We start from the raw sequence: 17032 nt of genomic DNA, 5'->3' as shown, positions 1-17032 counted from the left end.
ATCAAGTCCTTTTATACCTGCTTGATTTGATCGTGTGACCACGTGGATGATCGCTCCCGAGGGCACAGTCGTGTCCGTTTAGCTTTCTGTTTGAATGCAACTGAAAACCGCCTCACTGCGACAGAATCTTTTATAACGCGCCGGCGTCTCTGATGTCTCCTCCGTGCAGAAGATGGGAGAGCAGATCGAGGCCCAGATGTCCATCGAGGAGAGAAAACAGATGATCTCCGTCCGGGAGGAGGCCTGGAGGACAAAGGGCAAAGGAGCAGCCAATGACTCCACGCAGTACACCGTGGCCGCTCGCATGGTCAAGAAAGGTCAGTGTGCGGAAACCGGCTGTTTCCGCCCACCTTCATGGAGGTGTGCGCCGCTCGAACACGACGACGTGCAGGAATTCTATGGCCAAATAAGCAACTGCGCTTTCTCGAGATTATTTAGATTTGTTTCCCGGTGAGACTTATTTCGCATCAGGGAAAAGCGCCACATTTTAAAAACACGACACTGTGGTTTTGTAGTGAAACTGCAGATTAGATTTAAATTTTTTCGCAAATTGAAATTGAAGGTTTGATTCCAACGGGGCCGATTCCCTGCCTTTTAATATATTATTGACCGTAACGTCCTGTCTCGTGTGCGTCTGCAGGCCTCACTGCCTCCTCCTCCGTCATCAGCCCCATCCTGTCGCCGGTCTGCACCAAACTCAAGAGCAGCATGCCGGCTGTCAACAAACCACAAGAGGGTGAGACTGATCCGGGTGCAGCAGCTTCGTCTCTTCAACCAATCAATGATTTCACCTTTTAAACTAATTGAACTATGGTTTTAAGAAGCGGTGTACATTATTTCAGCAGGTTGAGATCATTTAACATCTGTATTATTTCATTTATAGAAATTGAGGCGAGATCAGAAATGGAATCGGACAAGAAACTCGACAAGTTGGAGAGCTTCTTGGGACGTCTGAATAGCAAAAGTATGAACTTCCTCTCCGACCTTTAAGCTGCTTAATTGCTGTTATCATCTTTGCCTCTTTGTCACGTTTTTCTGCCGTTTCGGCGACTTCTACCCTGGTTGTGTTCGTCCTCGTGTTTGGGCCTAACGGGCTTTTCCCTCTTGTTGCTCAGTGGCAGGTCTGCAGGAAACCACCATAACAGTTACCGATAGGGCAGTGAAGGAAGTGATGAAGCTGGACGACGAAATCTTCTCCAAGTTCTACAGACGCGTTGCCGAATTCCCGCGCGTGCCCACCAGGATCGAGATCAGCGAGGATTTCGACTCCATCTTTGGTTGCCAGGGCCCGAAGTAAATGCCCAATACGGCTTCTCGGGGACGGCTCGATACCAGTCAAACCCCTCGGCCTCCGCTCACGAACCCGCTTCCCTCCCGCTCCAGGTTGACGTCGGCCATGGTGCAGCACAAGCGGTCGGTGCGTCCCTCCAGGAACGTCCGGGCGTCCAGGAACCCTCTGAAGATGCTGGCGGCCAGAGAGGACATCAGACACGAGTACACGGAGCAGAGGCTGAACGTGGCGCAGTTGGAGAGCAAGAGGATGAAGGCCGAGAAGAGTGAGCGTAAGCATTTGTTTATCTGTGTGTGGGGGAAGGAGGCGCTTTAATCGCTTGTTGTTTGTTGGGAAAAAGTCGAATGCCCCGTTGGAGGATTAGTAACATTATCGTTGTTTACAGCCCACAAAAACCATCTCCACCTTGTTTGTTTATTGGGTAAACGGAGCTAATTGGAATGCAGCCTCAGATCACTCACTGCACTCGTTCAGTTCTCGTTTAATGGAGCATTCATGTTATGTTTCATTTCTATTAAATGTATACTAATCCCTAATTCCAGTGACTAAATCCTCGGAGTACTCTGAGGCCGCTCTGGCAGGTCTGGCCAGTAAAGAAAACTTCAGCAGCGTGAGCCTGCGCAGCGTCAACATCTCCCAGCAGATGTCAAACAACAGCGCCGTGCCGTACAAGGACCTCATGCTGATGCAGGTCAAAGGTAAAGAAAGATGGTGCTGAACCGCATGCTGGACGCTCCATTCCCTCCACTTTCTTTAATCTCCTCCATGAGTCTTTTTAAGACAGCCGATAAGCTTATTTCCCAGAAATGTCAAACTGTTCCTTTTGATTCCATCAGATGTGCTAAAGGAACTGAAAGGTATAATGTCGTAGTCAAACCAACAAACGTCAATGATGAATGGTTTTCTCGTCCCATCCGGGCGGGACATAACTCTGCTCTATATCTATGAATCAGTAAATTGACAAATGGATCTTTTTTTTTCGCAGGTCGTCGTCACGTTCAGACCAGATTGGTGGAGCCGAGGGCGTCGTCGCTCAACAGCGGCGACTGCTTCCTGTTGGTCGCTCCGGAGCACTGCGTCGTCTGGCTGGGAGAGTTCTCAAATGTCATCGAGAAGGCCAAGGTGGGCGCCTGCTCCTCAAGAGCCCACAGTCCTTCATTCACACGCACACACACACACACACACACACACACACACAGGAATAACAGAGCACACAGAATTACACATATGCAATATTTCCCCGTCCCCAAGGGATGTCTGTCTAGACACTTTGTGATAAACATTTCTTTTTCTACTCCGCCTCCTCATTCACTGCTGTTTACACATTTTATTATGAGTTGATGCACAAAAAACCTTAACATCATCCAAGTGTCTTTACAGTAACCTCGGTTGTCTCGGTTGTTATGAGCGGCACCTTTTTTCTCCGAATGTTTGTGTCATAGTGAAGCAGAACGCCGCCGAGGCGTGTTCCTGTTTATATCACTAAAGTCACGTTCTTTGTTTCTTACTCGCAGGCAATAGATCTGGCCACCTTCATCCAGGCGAAGAAGGACATGGGCTGCAGGGCGAATCAGGTGCAGACCATTGAGGAGGGGGTCGACCCGCAGGGTGCAGATGCTCAGCAGTTCTGGACAATCCTCGGAGGACAGACCGCTTACCAACGTAAGACGTCACCTCGTTGTTCAGATCTGGCGAGAGGGGTTTCAGGTCGTGGCTCCTGCCTCGTGTGCACGATCCACTTTCTGACGCGTTAACAAACGGATCGCTCTCACAGCGGCCGGTCCCCCGGAGGAGGACGAGCGGTTTGAGAACGCCATTGTGGAAACCAACTGTATCTTCAGACTGCTGGACGACAAACTGGTCCCTGATGACGACGCGTGGGGGAAGGTACCTCACAGCTCTCTGCTGGCTTCCAAGGAGGTCAGTGGGACCAACGTTCTCTCCCTTGTTTTTGGATTTAGGTTATTGGATTAGAACCCTTGATTGTAACTCTTTAGCTGCCTTCGGTTGCCCTCTGACTGGCTGTGGAGGCTCGGTTTCTGTTGCCAGTAGCTTCATGAAACCAGAACAATACGGCTTCATCACAGTTGTGCAACTTCATGCTACAATATGATTACGTTTTACGGTTTTCTGATGGTGGACTTTTCCTTTCAGGCACCAAGCTCTCGACATCAATATTAGTATTATGTCGGCGTTCTTAAGAGGAGCTCTCGGCTTCTAACTGGTTTGAAATGTGTTGCTTAGCAACAGCAGGTGCAATGGCGAGCACCTCCTACATCCATCTGTGCACCGCTACCACTGAGAAATATAAAGGGGATCAGGACGGGGAGGCTAACTCAAATAGCTGCCTTTGCATATTTATGAAGAAAATTGTGAATGTTTTTACTCTATTTTCACATTTTTTAAAGTTTGTTTATGTTCATATTCCACCATTTATTCACATTGTTGTAACACTCACTGTGGTGCTCCATAAATGTGCAGATGGTGTCGCATAGAGACGTTCCCATTGTTTTCGTGGCAGGTGCTGGTGTTTGACTTCGGCAGTGAGGTGTACGTGTGGCACGGAAAAGAAGTGACTCTGGCTCAGAGGAAAGTGGCCTTCCAGCTGGCCAAGCACCTTTGGAACGGGACATTTGACTACACGTGCTGTGACGTCAACCCCCTTGACCCTGGAGGATGCAATACACTCATACCCAGGTGGGAAACACACAAACGCGCACACACACACACACACACACTTGCAGGAATGTCCCCCACAGCATCACTGTCAGGATCTTCACTGCTCTTGATTATTTACAATGATAAATAGTCTTGATGATAATTTGCATTCCTGCAGCACCTTATAAAACAGTTCAGTCAGACGAAACGAAGCAAAAGCAAGTCAATGAAACGCTACTGTCACAATCTGCTTCTTCATATTTGAGCCACAGTGATTACAAACTGTCTCTAAAAACACTGCTGTACACTATTTATACTATATATTTATAAGTATCAATGCATATTCACACACAAGTGGTCTTCCCTTGATTTAACAGTCTGATCTTGTCATATTTCCTCTTGCTGTGTGTGTGTGTGGGACACAGGAAGGGCCAGGGCCGTCCCGACTGGGCTGTATTCGGCAGGCTGACCGAGCACAACGAGACCATCTTGTTCAAAGAGAAGTTTGTGGACTGGACAGAAGCGAAGTCGCCGACGCCAAAGGAAGGCGGCGGCGAGCTCGTACCCGAGCAGAAGGTGCAGAGCCACGCGCGCTTCATGGGGATAATTGTAGAACTTGTCGCGCTTTTGAGTGGACGCAGTATGAAGCCTCCTTGAGAGGCACGTGTGACCAATGGCCGCTAAAATAGAAATAAGAGAAGCACATGTGACCTATCAAATCACGCGGGCTGCTATTAGCACTTCTCAAAATGTCCTCTCCTCATCTCCCCCAGGAGACCCCGGGGCGAGAGTGCCGGCCGTACGACGCCACCTTGATGCTGCCCGTCCTCCAGTCGTCCATTTGCACCATCCTGGACGGGTCGAATGTCGGCCGCGGCCACGGCCCCGTGGAGACCGAGGACCACATGAGGACTCAGGAGATCAGCACGGCCTCGGTGGACGTCTGGCACATCCTGGAGTTCGACTACAGCCGCCTGCCGCGCCAGAGCATCGGCCATTTCCACGAGGGAGACGCCTACGTGGTCAAGTGGAAGTACATGGTCAACACCTCAGGTCAGAGACGACGACGCCGCTGCTGCGGTAACCACATCACTATTGACTCTTCAGAGTCCTTGGTTGACGTTTTGGTCGCGTGCGTGTGTCAGTTGGTCGTAGGCAGAACCCCGAGGCGAGGAGCAGCGGCCCGGGGAAGGAGAGGTGCTGCTACTTCTTCTGGCAGGGTCGACACTCCACCGTGAGCGAGAAAGGAACGTCGGCGCTGATGACGGTGGAGCTGGACGAGGAAAGAGGGGCGCAGGTACAGTAAGCGCGACTAAACATACATCTAACAGAAGTTAACTGTTAGCTGGTAATATCCCACACCCCCTAAATAACAGACAAGCCTCATATTAAGAACTGTTTTTATGACGATGTTGATTGGTCGGATCCTTAATGAAGCTCCAGCTTCCTATTTATCACCCGAAATAGTGTTTTGTTTGCACGAGTCTCATGACCCTCCGTCTGTTGCAGGTTCAGGTGCAGCAGGGAAAAGAGCCTCCGTGTTTCCTGCAGTGCTTCAACGGCGGCATGATCGTCCACGCTGGCAAGAGGGAGGAGGAGGAGGAGAACACTCAGAGTAAACCTTTTTACAGATCTGCTCCTTTTGCTCACACTGCACACTAATTGTTCAATGGCTGAACGACGCAGCTCGTCCACCTGCAGAAGCTCCTCTTAATCAGAATAGATGTTTGCTCGTAAGCCAAATGTTCCTTCTTTTAGCTGCATATTTGTGAATATCTACACCTGAATCTACACCTCCATATTATAACCTTTTGTGACAAAATAAATGTCAAAAGTGGAATTTCTTTAAAATACAAAGCAGTTAACTTGACAGTTGAAATGCTGGAGATTTATAAATCCTTTCATAATGAGAATTATCTTCATCATTTGAATAAAATGCTGCGTTTGAATGTGAAAATGAAGGACGTGTTTAGTGTTATTATCATAAGGGAACCCTGTCATTTACTAACATAACTCTGCCTCCAGGTGAGTGGCGTCTGTATTGTGTGCGGGGCGAGGTGCCGGTGGAGGGCCACCTGCTGGAGGTGGCGTGTCACTGCAGCAGCCTGCGCTCCAGAGCCTCCATGATCCTGCTCAACATCAACAAGGCCGTCATCTACCTGTGGCACGGCTGCAAGACGCAGCTACACACTCGCAGCGTGGGGAACACGGCCGCGCTCGAGATCAAACAACAGTGAGTTTCGCGATGACTTTTAAGATGCTGTTCGGTCCATTAGCGCCGGTTGAAATGATTGCAACCGGTGGGCTGCGTTTGTTTGCATTGAAACATGCATTCTGTCTCCCCTTCAGGTGTCCTCTGGAGGCGGGTCTCCACAGCAGCAGCAAGGTGACCATCCATGAGTGCGATGAGGGGGCGGAGCCTCCGGGCTTCTGGGAGGCCCTGGGGAGAAAAGACCGGAAGGCCTACGACTGTATGCTGCAAGGTAGAGTCACACACCTACTCTGACGTCACACACAATTAGTACAATTATGTTCTTATAGAAACCGCAGAGATCCAAAATTGTGCAAATAGTTAAACTGAGTGAGTTAAAGTCCTCTAAAGGGAGTCTGGTTCTGAACAAGCAGGGGCCAAAAGTCCCTCCTGTTACCTTTTTTATTATTGTCTTCAAACAGCAGGACACTTTGCCCATAAATCAAAAGTGTATGAAGTTAACAAAGGAAATGACCTGAAGTCGACAATATGTGATCCGCAACGAAATAAGAGTAGGATGAGAACATATCGGGTCTCAAGGATCAATATATCATCAAATGAAGGTTTCTGATTTTGTTCCTCAGATCCAGGAAACTTCCACTTCACCCCCCGGCTCTTCCAGCTGAGCAGCACATCTGGAGACTTTGTGGCGAGTGAGTTCTTCCACCCGTCCGGAGCTCCGGGCCTGGTCAGCTCGCTGCCCTTCCTGCAGGAGGACCTGTACAACGCGCCACAGCAACCCGGTGAGGCCGTCCGCCTCGGGGACGCGCGTCCTGTCTCATGCTGGCGGGTGTCGTACGGAGATGTAACCCTCCCTCTCTCCGTCAGCGCTGTTCCTGGTGGATAACTTCCACGAGGTCTACCTGTGGCAGGGCTGGTGGCCTCAGGACGGCGAGAGCACCGGCTCGGCTCGCATGCGCTGGGATTCGGACAGAAAGTGTGCGATGGAGACGGTGCTGCAGTACTGCAAAGGTCAGCGCAGCAATCAACTATTTGTTTGCCATGAGGCAGCATGAGGGATTTTTGTTATAGAAATATCGAAAACAAACCTGGGAATTTGAAATTTCCTCACAGAGAAGAACGAGAAGAAGCCTCAGAAGTCGTATCTGGTCCACGCCGGCCTGGAGCCGCTCACCTTCACCAACATGTTCCCCAGCTGGGAGCACAGAGAGGACGTGGCCGAGATCACCGAGAGGGTCAGACACACACACACACACACACACACACACACACTGTCCCAATACTCTGTTATTAGCATCATTGGGACTTCAAGGTTTCATGCCGTGTCCTCCGGCTGCAGGAGGCGGAGGTGTGTAACCAGATCATTCTGGTGGAGGACGTGTTGGCCCGGCTGTGTCAGAACACCTTCCCTCTGGCTCAGCTGCAGGCGCGGCCGCTCCCAGAGGGCGTCGACCCGCTGCGCCTGGAGATCTACCTGTCCGACCAGGACTTTGAGGTCAGTGAGCCGACCTGCAGAGCCGATGCACCAAGCCAGGTTTCTGCTGTGATGTTGGAAGCAGGGTGATAAGTAAACATGCTTGTTTTAGAGGGCTGTCTTGCCTCTTGTGTTGTGCCCCTTTTGGGACATTATGGTCATCAAAAGAGGCCATTCAGAGGGAAATATGAGATCATAAATACATAATTTGAGTAACTTTAAACTAAATGGTTTATTCAATGTGTTTTTTTATATTTGGAAGTTTGAAAAGTAGCTGAACTTTACACTGAGGGGCAAATTCACATCACTTTCATCACCGATCTGCTCCGTCTTAAGGTCAAAAACACAAAACATGTGGTGCAAATGGACCTCCAGAAGGCAACAAGTAGCGCCAATGTGCAGACTGTGACGGCCCTGCCTATTGGCTCATGTCATGACGTCACTGTCTTTCCCAGAGGTAATGCCATCAACTGGATTGGGAGCAGCTGGGGCGTTCTGGCAGTATAAGAGCTCATGGTTCCTGCCTGCCAGGGTCGCTGGTTTTCCCTGGCCAGCGTCCGCACCTTTGTTTTGTGTCTTTTGACGTTTAATTTAGGTTCACAACATTCCTCCGACATGATCAAGCACCCACACTGACATGACTGAAACTACTGACGTACACACCTCATAGTTGTTTTACTTTTGGATTAGTTACTTTACTTAAATAAATATATTTGGAAATCACCTTTGCATTGTGTCTCTCCCGTGTTTGTCATCCCCTTCGAGCCGGGTCATGACAAGACCTTCTGCTTTGTGTTGATAACGATTGAAACAGACTATTCAGAGGTGGATCTTCCCTCTGCGTCTACAACGCGTTCATCTCATCCATCCTAACCCGTCTAACTCTCGTTTTACAGAGCAAGTCGTAGGTGGATTCAGGTAAGAAGAGCCACCCGTGTGATTCGGCATCCAGGCGACCTGTCCTTCCTTACAGCACGTCGGCACTGTGTTTTTCCTTCTTTCTGTCTTTCTTACCGTGGTATGAAATCTCTGTTTCACTGCCCGAGTGTGGTGCTGCTCCAGGAGGAAGGTTTTGCGCCTGGCTGCACAATTGCGTCTGAAAAGAACACCGTTAGATATCGGAGGCACAAAGCGTTCCCGCACAACATGGAGGAGTCAGTGGAGAACGGAGAGTGATACAAATAGAAAAGTATTCAAAGTATGTCTTTGTTTTCCATCAGAAACGAGCTTCAACATGAACCTCGATGGGGGTTTTGGAATCTGCCGTTTTCAACACATTTGCTTAATACCGAGGTTGTAAATTAGGCCTTTTGTGATGATCGAGACATTTAATTGTGCAGCCATTGTTCATTTCATCTCCTCTTTAGAAGGTGTCTGTTCTCAACTACCTGACACTGTGTGCTCCTCCCTGCTGCCGCTGCTCTTCTCCCTTCACACACACACACACACACACACCTGAGAGCATTTCCTCTGCACTTGTGATTCACCATCAGCTACGCTGCAGTCTGACTCACTGTCTGTCTTTGGAGCACAAAATGGAGGCATGAAAAACCCTGAAACCACCAAAGTAGAATTAAGACGAATTAACACGAGCGTGACCGACCCGAGTGACGTGAACATTAACAAATGGAAATGTGACAGAAGTCCAAGATGTACAAGATGCTGCTTTTTATGTCATCGAGCGACTGTTGATGCTTTTTTATATTATTATAATCTGAAACAGGAAATATTTTTTTTTAATTTTTTTTACAGGTTTTGCTTTGATAGTTTAAACATTTTTGATTTTATTTGATGGTTTTCATTTCTTTATTGATCCAGTCAGAAGGTACCTGACTGGTGCAGATCATCAATCATCATTCATTCAATTTCACGATTTCTAGAAACACAAAAATGGCACGAAATGAAAGTTAATAAACATTATTTATTAGTTCAGTTTCTGTAAAAATAGATTCCTACAGATAAAATAGCGTTTCTTTGATATGGTTCTATCATATGATATGGTGAATCACCCGCATGTTTCTCTCCTCACAACCGCAGGAAGCTTTGGAGCTGACGAGAGAGGAATACGAAGGTCTACCGGGGTGGAAGCAAGTGAACCTAAAGAAGGCCAAAGGGCTGTTTTGAGGAAGTTTGTAAATCAAAGATGGAAGCGGATGAAATACATAAATAAAGTGCGGCTGAGATGGAGACACAGGAAACCGGTTTTGATTGACATCGGAGACGGAGGGACGTTCATCGAGGATGAGGCCTCGCTTACAGTCACGTTTTACCTTTCAACTACGTAACGCAAAGGAGACCCGACCCCCCCGACCCCCCGGGGTGAGAGGAGTGAGGGCGCACACCTGGTGCTCACGTGTCCACGGAGTCGCCGAAAGGCCCGTGAAAAGGTGCACACCATGACGCCCGGTGCCCTGCTTTGGTCGCGTGTGTGTGTGTGTGTGTGTACGATTTGTATATAATGTTTGTGTGTACCGTCGATGTAAAGGTGTGCGTGTCCATGTAAAATCGTGTCAGGTCACATGTTGTGGGGAGTTTTCCTTTGTTTTAGTTGTTTTGTTCTACAGTGAACAGCTGAAGTGACTCTCGGCTGAAAGGAGTTGATATTTAAAAAAAGGTTTGACTTGTTGGAGAAAGAAGAAGAAGCAGCAGCTCTGAATGTATAGTGCCTTGCTTTTTGTGTACAGTTTATATACAGAAATTATAGTCTGCCATTTTTAAAGACTTTCTTTGTGATATAAGACAAAGTGAATTAAATCGCGATGATGCTCAACTCGATCCACGTGTCGCTCTGTGTCTCGCGCAAAGGGACTTACCTTTACCTCTATTGAGAAATAAGCCTGCGCTTTCATCCACGACTGACAAATCAACTCCGCAAAGAGACCATGTAGCTTGTTAGCATCAAACCACTGCAGAGAACAAAGGAAGGCCCGGATCACTTATGAGGATGCATCTCAGAGTAGCCACGACAAAGAAGGTGCAGTTATACTATATTATTCTGCATTTGCAAGTTGCAGATGTTTGGAGTTGTCTCAAGGGACTTTGTTTTAACATGTTACCACAATGTTAGATGAACTCTTACTCAATACTGGCGAGCAAGAGCCAGAATGAACACACATAAGTCTTCTTCTTTGGTACTGGAATATACAGCTGGAAGATATAAATACTAAAACAGTGGGTGGGGGGGGGAGCTGGTAATCACTCTTGGGTGGAGGTCGTCATGCTCCTGACCTTTGGACATACATGCATTCTGCCCCACGAGTCTCCTCTAGATTACACGGACATCCTGACTATCAGGACACAACGTGCCTCTGTGCAGAGGGTCCGGAGTCTGACTACATTATTTACCCAGCGTAGCTTTACAGCCGTGTGAGCTGACGGGGGGGAAAGTCCGACAGCAGAGGGAAGCAAACACAGCGAGGTATGTTGACTTTTTTGGCAACTCAAGCAGGACTGAAAGGGCTTCTCCAGAGGAGCAAACATTAGGCGCTTTAGTGAGTATTTCCAGCAGCAGGACGTGTGTATGTGGGATTGACACAAAAGAAATATGTTAACGTCAAAGAGGGTTCCAATGCATCGCTGGGGTGCATTGCTATTTCCTTGAATTGCTAATGGAGAATAGATCTCTCTGGCATGGAGGAATGAGATCTTTTTTTGGGCCTTAAATACACAAACCACTCTCTCAGGAGCCCGTCGTTAGGTCCCTTTAGCCACAACCTGAGCCCCCCCCCACCATCAACACCTGGATTCCATAAATCCCGCAAAGCAAACGTTTTTTGGAGATTAATTAATTAATTCCTGCTCTTTGTTCATACTGCAGCAATGTTTTTGTAAATCTTCGGACGAAGAACACAAGGCCTTGTTGCCAGCGGAATTTGACCTACATTCATGACTTTGACTTACATAATATGCAGCTTTAGCACAAAGTACAACGTTCCTGGCCACACTCGAGCCTCCACAGTCGCAGCGTGATTAGTTCTGGTTAGTTCTGACGGCTTTGCCTGTTTCAAAATACTTATCTGGATCGGAGTGAGGTGAGGAAACGTGATGACAATGCATGCATACGACTGTAGTAGTAAGAAGTAGCAAATAAATAAAAATGTTGATTTATCTCATTCTATAATAATATATAATATTTGAATTTGTAGGTCTATGTACTTGTGATTTTGTATGTACTTTTTTTACATATTGTATGTATTTATTTTGTATTCCATTTAAATTTTATCCAGACCTTGGCTCTGAAATAAAAGTTTGATTCATTTGAATAATGGAAAAACTGTTAATACTGTTCTTCACACATCAAAGTAGGAGATGAGTAGTTTACCCTTTTGTTTTGTCACAATGGCAGTGAAAACGCAAGGCTTGTCAGTGGGGGGCTCTGGAAGTATAAAGTCTGTCTACACTGTTGTAGATGCGTTTTCTAAATGAAGAAAAATCTTTGAATCTAATTCAGATGTTCTGCCCACCAGCCGATGTCAGGCTTTTATTGTGAAGCAGCTCTGGATTCCTTGGTTCATTAAAAACATTAAAATATGTCACTTTGCTCTGGGACACGTGGTTTAACGTCTCCCAAACCCGCGGTTTGAGTTTGGGAGGACATCGTGGTTTTTTAAAATAAATTCCAAACGTCTCTCAATGTTTAAACAGGACGGATGGGAGGGATGTTTCGTTTTTATTTCAAAGGGAATGCAGTTCGCTCCCACTAACAGAAGCGCGACGATTCGTAACAACATCGTTGTGACAGAACGTTCTAGCTTTTTATTCACAAATTCCCCCCGTCTGTGTTGTGACGCACTGACATTTGGCCCTCGAGCTGACGCCGTTACTAAGCAACAACAAGTTGTTTGGCGGCCATTACTTGCGCGGTCTCTCCTTCCTCGCAACGAGGTACAATCAGAGCAATTCTCTATCGGAGTTTTTTTTTTTTTTTTTTTTACAACGTTGCCACAGGTCACGATGACCCGACGGTCAACGTCACCGTTACACAAAACCAGCCCGAAAATTCTGCCGCAACGTCGCTGCGTTTGTGTGCCGGTGTGACGTCACAGTGCTTAGTGTACGAGGCTGGACTCACTACAAACAAATGCACTACACCACTGGCACGTGACACGTGAGCTCTTTACCTCAAACCCACATTTTTGCGCATACATACGAGAATATTTTGAACAATTCGGCATTTGAAATGACCGCTAACGTTACGTGTTCTCTTTCTAACAGCTGTGGTAACCACCGCCACAACCGCCGGAAGTCTCCAGTAAACACGCGTCACCTGTTAAACCGTAACACCTCTTTCAGACGGTAAGTCGCGTCACCTTAGGTAATTCAAACTAACGTTACAACAGGCAGTCGTTGGTGTTCTTAAGGATACAGAAATAATATATTATAACAATATATATATATATACGCTTCAAAAAAATGTGTTTCACTTTGACAGTCACCCGTTTCGGTCTCCAGTCACGCACTCCGACACACATCCAATTTCTCAGCAAAAAAACAAACAAATCCGAGCCGCGTTGGTTACTCTTCCAAAACGTGAATGGAGCAACACCGAATTGATACAACTCGTTTATTTGTTTTATTTTTTGCCCAATGCAAAGGTGGGTGGCGGTGAGGCACCTTTCGTTGGATGCCCTTCGCCATAAAACATAAAAGAAGAAAAAGAAAGAGGAACGCTGTGGGTCACAAGGCAAGTCTTTAGCTCCCTGAGATCAATAATGGGGCAGGGAGGAATAAAGTCGGAATTCATAATTTTTTTTTGCAGGCCACTGTTCTCTGAATGACAGAGGTTTTGATTGAGTTTGTTTCGGTTTTATTTGGAATTTCCCTTCCTCTTGAGTCCCATTGATTGGGTCCTCTGTGTCTTATCAGCTACACCTCCCCCGTGTATTTAAACCCTTTCGCCCCTGGTCTCTGTGTCGTCTTCCATGTCATTTTTCCTGTTGTCCCTGTACTTTTTTCTGAAGGTATACCTGATTCAGTTTTGTCTGTTTGTTTTCTTTTATTTTTGCTTATTAATACCCCCATGAATAATAATTTTGTACCCGTGTTTATCTGCATTTGGGTTGATCCCGTTTTTATTTTGGCCCCTCCTGACAATTTTGGGCTGGACGAGTTATCTACATGAAACTATGTGAGATCTTTAGTGGAGCCACGGCCCCTTTGGTGCAACCTGAGGACATCTGACACTTTACAAAATACTCCAACAAAACATTGGGTCACAAGCCTAAAAGTTTGGGAACCACACGTTTAAACTTTGTTAATGCATCGGTCTTCATGTTTCAGAAAGATGTCCTCCCAAGTCCGCCTGAGGCTGCTGCCGAGAGCCAGATGCATGTTCGACGAGCCCGTCCAGGTGAAGGTGGCCGGTCTCAGGTCGAGACAGATGGTCACCCTGAGAGCCAGATCCACTGACGAGAAGGGAGTGGTGTTCAGCTCCTCGGCCACCTTCAGGGCTGATGGGAGCGGGCAGATCGACCTGGAGAGGGACCCCTCCCTCGGTGGGACCTACACCGGCGTTGAACCCATGGGTCTGCTTTGGTCCATGAGGCCGGACACTTTGCACAAGAGGTTCCAAAGAACAAAGTCTCTAAACCCCCACATGGTGAAGATCTCAGTTCATGACCAGGAAAAGGAGGAGGGCAGGATCCTGGCAGAAGCGACCAATGAAAGGCTCCTGATCGGAGACGGGGTCATCCGGCGCACGGTCAGAGAGGGGAATATTCGTGGTGTCCTCTTCACTCCGCCAGGTTCTTCTTTGTCTCTATCAAATATTCAAATCCTTTAATAACCAACATTAAAAGTAATGGATTATGAATTATGTTTTGATAGGATTTAGCTGCAGTGTTATAGTAGTGTTACCCTTCTGTGTTTCGATCCAGGAGAAGGTCCGTTCCCCGCTGTGTTGGATCTCTACACCTCCGGTGGAGGTTTGTCAGAGAAAAGGGCCTCCTTGCTGGCCCGTCGAGGGTTTGTGGTTCTGACTGTAGCGCTGTACGGTAACAGCGACATGTCGAGGAACATCAGAGAGATCCATCTGGATTATTTAGAGGAGGCGCTGGAGTTTTTGAAAAAACAATATAAGGCAAGTTGTTTGAACTGTAAACTCTTAATCTCTGAGAATACAGTTGTTTTTTGGGACACCGTTTTGTAGTTTTTCTGTCTACCACTCTGCCAAAAATATTTAATAACAAGCAGGTAATCGTTGGTGTGTTGGACCACAGGTTGGCAGTAAAGGAGTTGGTGTGATATCCATTTCAAAAAGTGGAGATCTGGCACTGTCGATGGCCTCTTACCTGCAAGGAGTCGAGGCCGTAGTGTGGATCAACGGCTGCTCCGCCAACACGCTTCTTCCTCTCTACTATAAGAAGAGCCAGATCCTCCCTGCGTTAATGATTGACCTCAGCAAGCTGATTCCCACTGAGTCGGAGGCCTTCAATGGCAAGAAGGTTATGAACGACCCTCTGGCAGAGGAGAACGAGGCCACGCTGATCCCTGTGGAGCGGGCGGAGGGACGTCTCCTCTTCGTGGCCTCAGAGGACGACCTCAACTGGGACAGCACGGCTTACGTGGACATGATGGTGGAGCGACTGCAGCGTCACGGGAAGGACAACTTTGAGACTGTATGTTATCCCGGAGCGGGACACTATCTAGAGCCGCCTTACGGACCATACTGCCCCTCCAGTTTTCATGCAGTTGCGGGCGGGCCGGTCCTGTGGGGGGGCGAGGCCAGGTCCCACGCTGCAGCTGAGGTCCACCTGTGGAAGAAGATCCAAGAGTTCTTCAGGGCTCACCTGAGCTGTGATGCTACACAGACTAAAGCTAAACTCTAGATGCAAATATCACGATGTGAGAGAGATGGGTAACAGCTGAGGGGGGGTTACAACTGCAATCAAATAAAACAAGCAAATAATACAACTACCGAAATATACATTACAGGTAATTTAGCTGATGCTTTTATCCAAAGGGACTTGTATTGCATTTTTAACCCATGGCTTTTTACATTTTTTCCCGGGAGGCAATTAGGGGTTAAGTGTCTTGCTCAGGGGCACTTCAACATGGGACATGGAGCGGCTGGGGCTCGAATCGCCAACCTTGTGGTTATCAGCACACCCTCTCTACCCCTGCGCCACGTCGTCTGAAATTTAAATGTAAAGCATGATTGCTAAATATGTATTAGTATGTGAATTTAATGTTTTTATTATATTGAGATGTTTTATCAAATATACAAAGCTGTCTAATTGCCTCTTTGTCTTTCTCCAACACTCAAATTATGACATTTCCTTCTATATTAATTTGGCAGATAGTCATATTTAGGGTTTTTTATCGAGGAGAGTAAATGTGGCCACTAGATGCCGATGTAAGCTTTACAATAAGGTGATCGAGTCCTGCATTTGTTACAGAACAGCCGATATGGAGATTTGTATCTGCAACTGCTTTGAGCACAATATCAGGAATCAGGAAACATTTATTGCCATAATATGTCAGACATTTGACTTGGCGGTTGGTGCGTAACAGCAGACAGTACGACAATGGACGACGAGACAGACTGTGAACGAGGAATAAAATAAAATCTAATGCTATGGGTTAGTAGTATAAGGCCATGGGTTTGTTTAAAAATTAAGGAATACAAGTTAAAATTAAAAATATTTAAAAATGTAAAATAAAGTGCTCCAGCGAACAGAAAGTGAAAAGTGACGTGTGCAGTGTGAAAGAAAGTGACCAGTGGAATGTCATAAGTCAGTCAGTGGGGGATCAGGCTCTGTTGATGAGACTGCCAACGGGGAGAAACTGTTGGTGTGGCGGGAGGTCTTAGTCCTGATGGACCTCAACCTCCTGCCACACGGAAGGGGCACAAACAGGTTTTGTCCGGGGTGGGAGGGGTCGGCTACCATCTTTTTAGCTCGCTTCAGGGTCCTGGAAGCAAACAAGTCCTTCAGGGACGGCAGATTGCAGCCGATCACCCTCTCTGCAGAGCGGATGACACGCTGCAGCCTGCCCTTGTCCTTGGCTGTGGCTACATCGTACCAGACGGTGATAGAGGAGCAGAGGATGGACTCGATGATGGCCGTGTAGAAGTGGACCATCATCGTCTTTGGCAGGTTGAATTTCTTCAGCTGCCTCAGGAAGAACAACCTCTGCTGAGCCTTCTTGGTGATGGAGCTGATGTTCAGCTCCCACTTGAGGTCCTGATGATGGAGCCCAGGAAACGGAAGGAATCCACAATAGTGACGGGGGAGTCACACAGGGTGATGGGGGAGGGTGGGTCTCTGTTCTTCCTAAAATCCACAACCATCTCCACTGTCTTTAGAGTGTTGAGCTCCAGGTTGTTCTGGCTGCACCACAACACCAGATGGTCGGACTCCCACCTGTAGGCGGACTCGTCTCCACCAGAGATCAGTCC

The 17032-nt window shown here is 47.4% G+C and overlaps 2 protein-coding genes across 49 annotated transcripts in view; both read left to right on the top strand.

Moving 5' to 3' along the window:
- The window catches only part of svilb (supervillin b), a 31375-nt gene extending 20965 nt beyond the window's left edge, over positions 1 to 10410 (top strand). For 15 of the 26 annotated variants that reach the window (XM_078099766.1, XM_078099769.1, XM_078099768.1 and 12 more), the window contains 21 exons: positions 170 to 317; positions 641 to 736; positions 884 to 964; positions 1116 to 1293; positions 1384 to 1562; positions 1834 to 1989; positions 2277 to 2413; positions 2806 to 2953; positions 3066 to 3211; positions 3813 to 3988; positions 4375 to 4525; positions 4723 to 5002; positions 5095 to 5246; positions 5459 to 5564; positions 5975 to 6182; positions 6299 to 6432; positions 6785 to 6943; positions 7029 to 7172; positions 7275 to 7396; positions 7501 to 7656; positions 9673 to 10410. In XM_078099766.1, the coding sequence (XP_077955892.1) occupies positions 170 to 317; positions 641 to 736; positions 884 to 964; positions 1116 to 1293; positions 1384 to 1562; positions 1834 to 1989; positions 2277 to 2413; positions 2806 to 2953; positions 3066 to 3211; positions 3813 to 3988; positions 4375 to 4525; positions 4723 to 5002; positions 5095 to 5246; positions 5459 to 5564; positions 5975 to 6182; positions 6299 to 6432; positions 6785 to 6943; positions 7029 to 7172; positions 7275 to 7396; positions 7501 to 7656; positions 9673 to 9759 (3144 nt within the window). In that variant the 3' untranslated portion in view covers positions 9760 to 10410. Of the gene's footprint in view, positions 1 to 169; positions 318 to 640; positions 737 to 883; positions 965 to 1115; positions 1294 to 1383; positions 1563 to 1833; positions 1990 to 2276; positions 2414 to 2805; positions 2954 to 3065; positions 3212 to 3812; positions 3989 to 4374; positions 4526 to 4722; positions 5003 to 5094; positions 5247 to 5458; positions 5565 to 5974; positions 6183 to 6298; positions 6433 to 6784; positions 6944 to 7028; positions 7173 to 7274; positions 7397 to 7500; positions 7657 to 8531; positions 8554 to 9672 lie in introns of all 26 variants that reach the window. The other 11 variants (XM_078099774.1, XM_078099763.1, XM_078099758.1 and 8 more) reach the window with 3 other exon arrangements.
- Positions 10411 to 10656: 246 nt separating this feature from the next.
- LOC120815723 (acyl-coenzyme A thioesterase 1) lies at positions 10657 to 15872 on the top strand. 23 transcript variants are annotated; one of them, XM_078099787.1, is made up of 7 exons: positions 10950 to 11053; positions 12583 to 12742; positions 12850 to 12930; positions 13230 to 13318; positions 13915 to 14378; positions 14511 to 14713; positions 14853 to 15872. In XM_078099787.1, exons 5-7 carry the CDS (start codon positions 13919 to 13921, stop codon positions 15459 to 15461), a joined length of 1272 nt encoding a protein of 423 aa, XP_077955913.1. In that variant the 5' UTR covers positions 10950 to 11053; positions 12583 to 12742; positions 12850 to 12930; positions 13230 to 13318; positions 13915 to 13918; the 3' UTR covers positions 15462 to 15872. The 23 variants fall into 23 exon arrangements, with proteins under 23 accessions (XP_077955906.1, XP_077955907.1, XP_077955910.1 ...); XM_078099792.1 differs by lacking the exon at positions 10950 to 11053 and adding an exon at positions 11547 to 11666 and having other exon boundaries at positions 12583 to 12731; XM_078099786.1 differs by lacking the exon at positions 10950 to 11053 and adding an exon at positions 11547 to 11666.
- The last annotated feature ends 1160 nt before the right edge of the window (positions 15873 to 17032 follow it).

This window comes from Gasterosteus aculeatus, chromosome 3 (assembly GCF_964276395.1).
Source record: "Gasterosteus aculeatus chromosome 3, fGasAcu3.hap1.1, whole genome shotgun sequence".
NCBI classification, from domain to species: domain Eukaryota; kingdom Metazoa; phylum Chordata; class Actinopteri; order Perciformes; family Gasterosteidae; genus Gasterosteus; species Gasterosteus aculeatus.
Note: the sequence above shows the minus strand (reverse complement) of the source record. Positions and strands in the feature narration are given on the sequence as shown.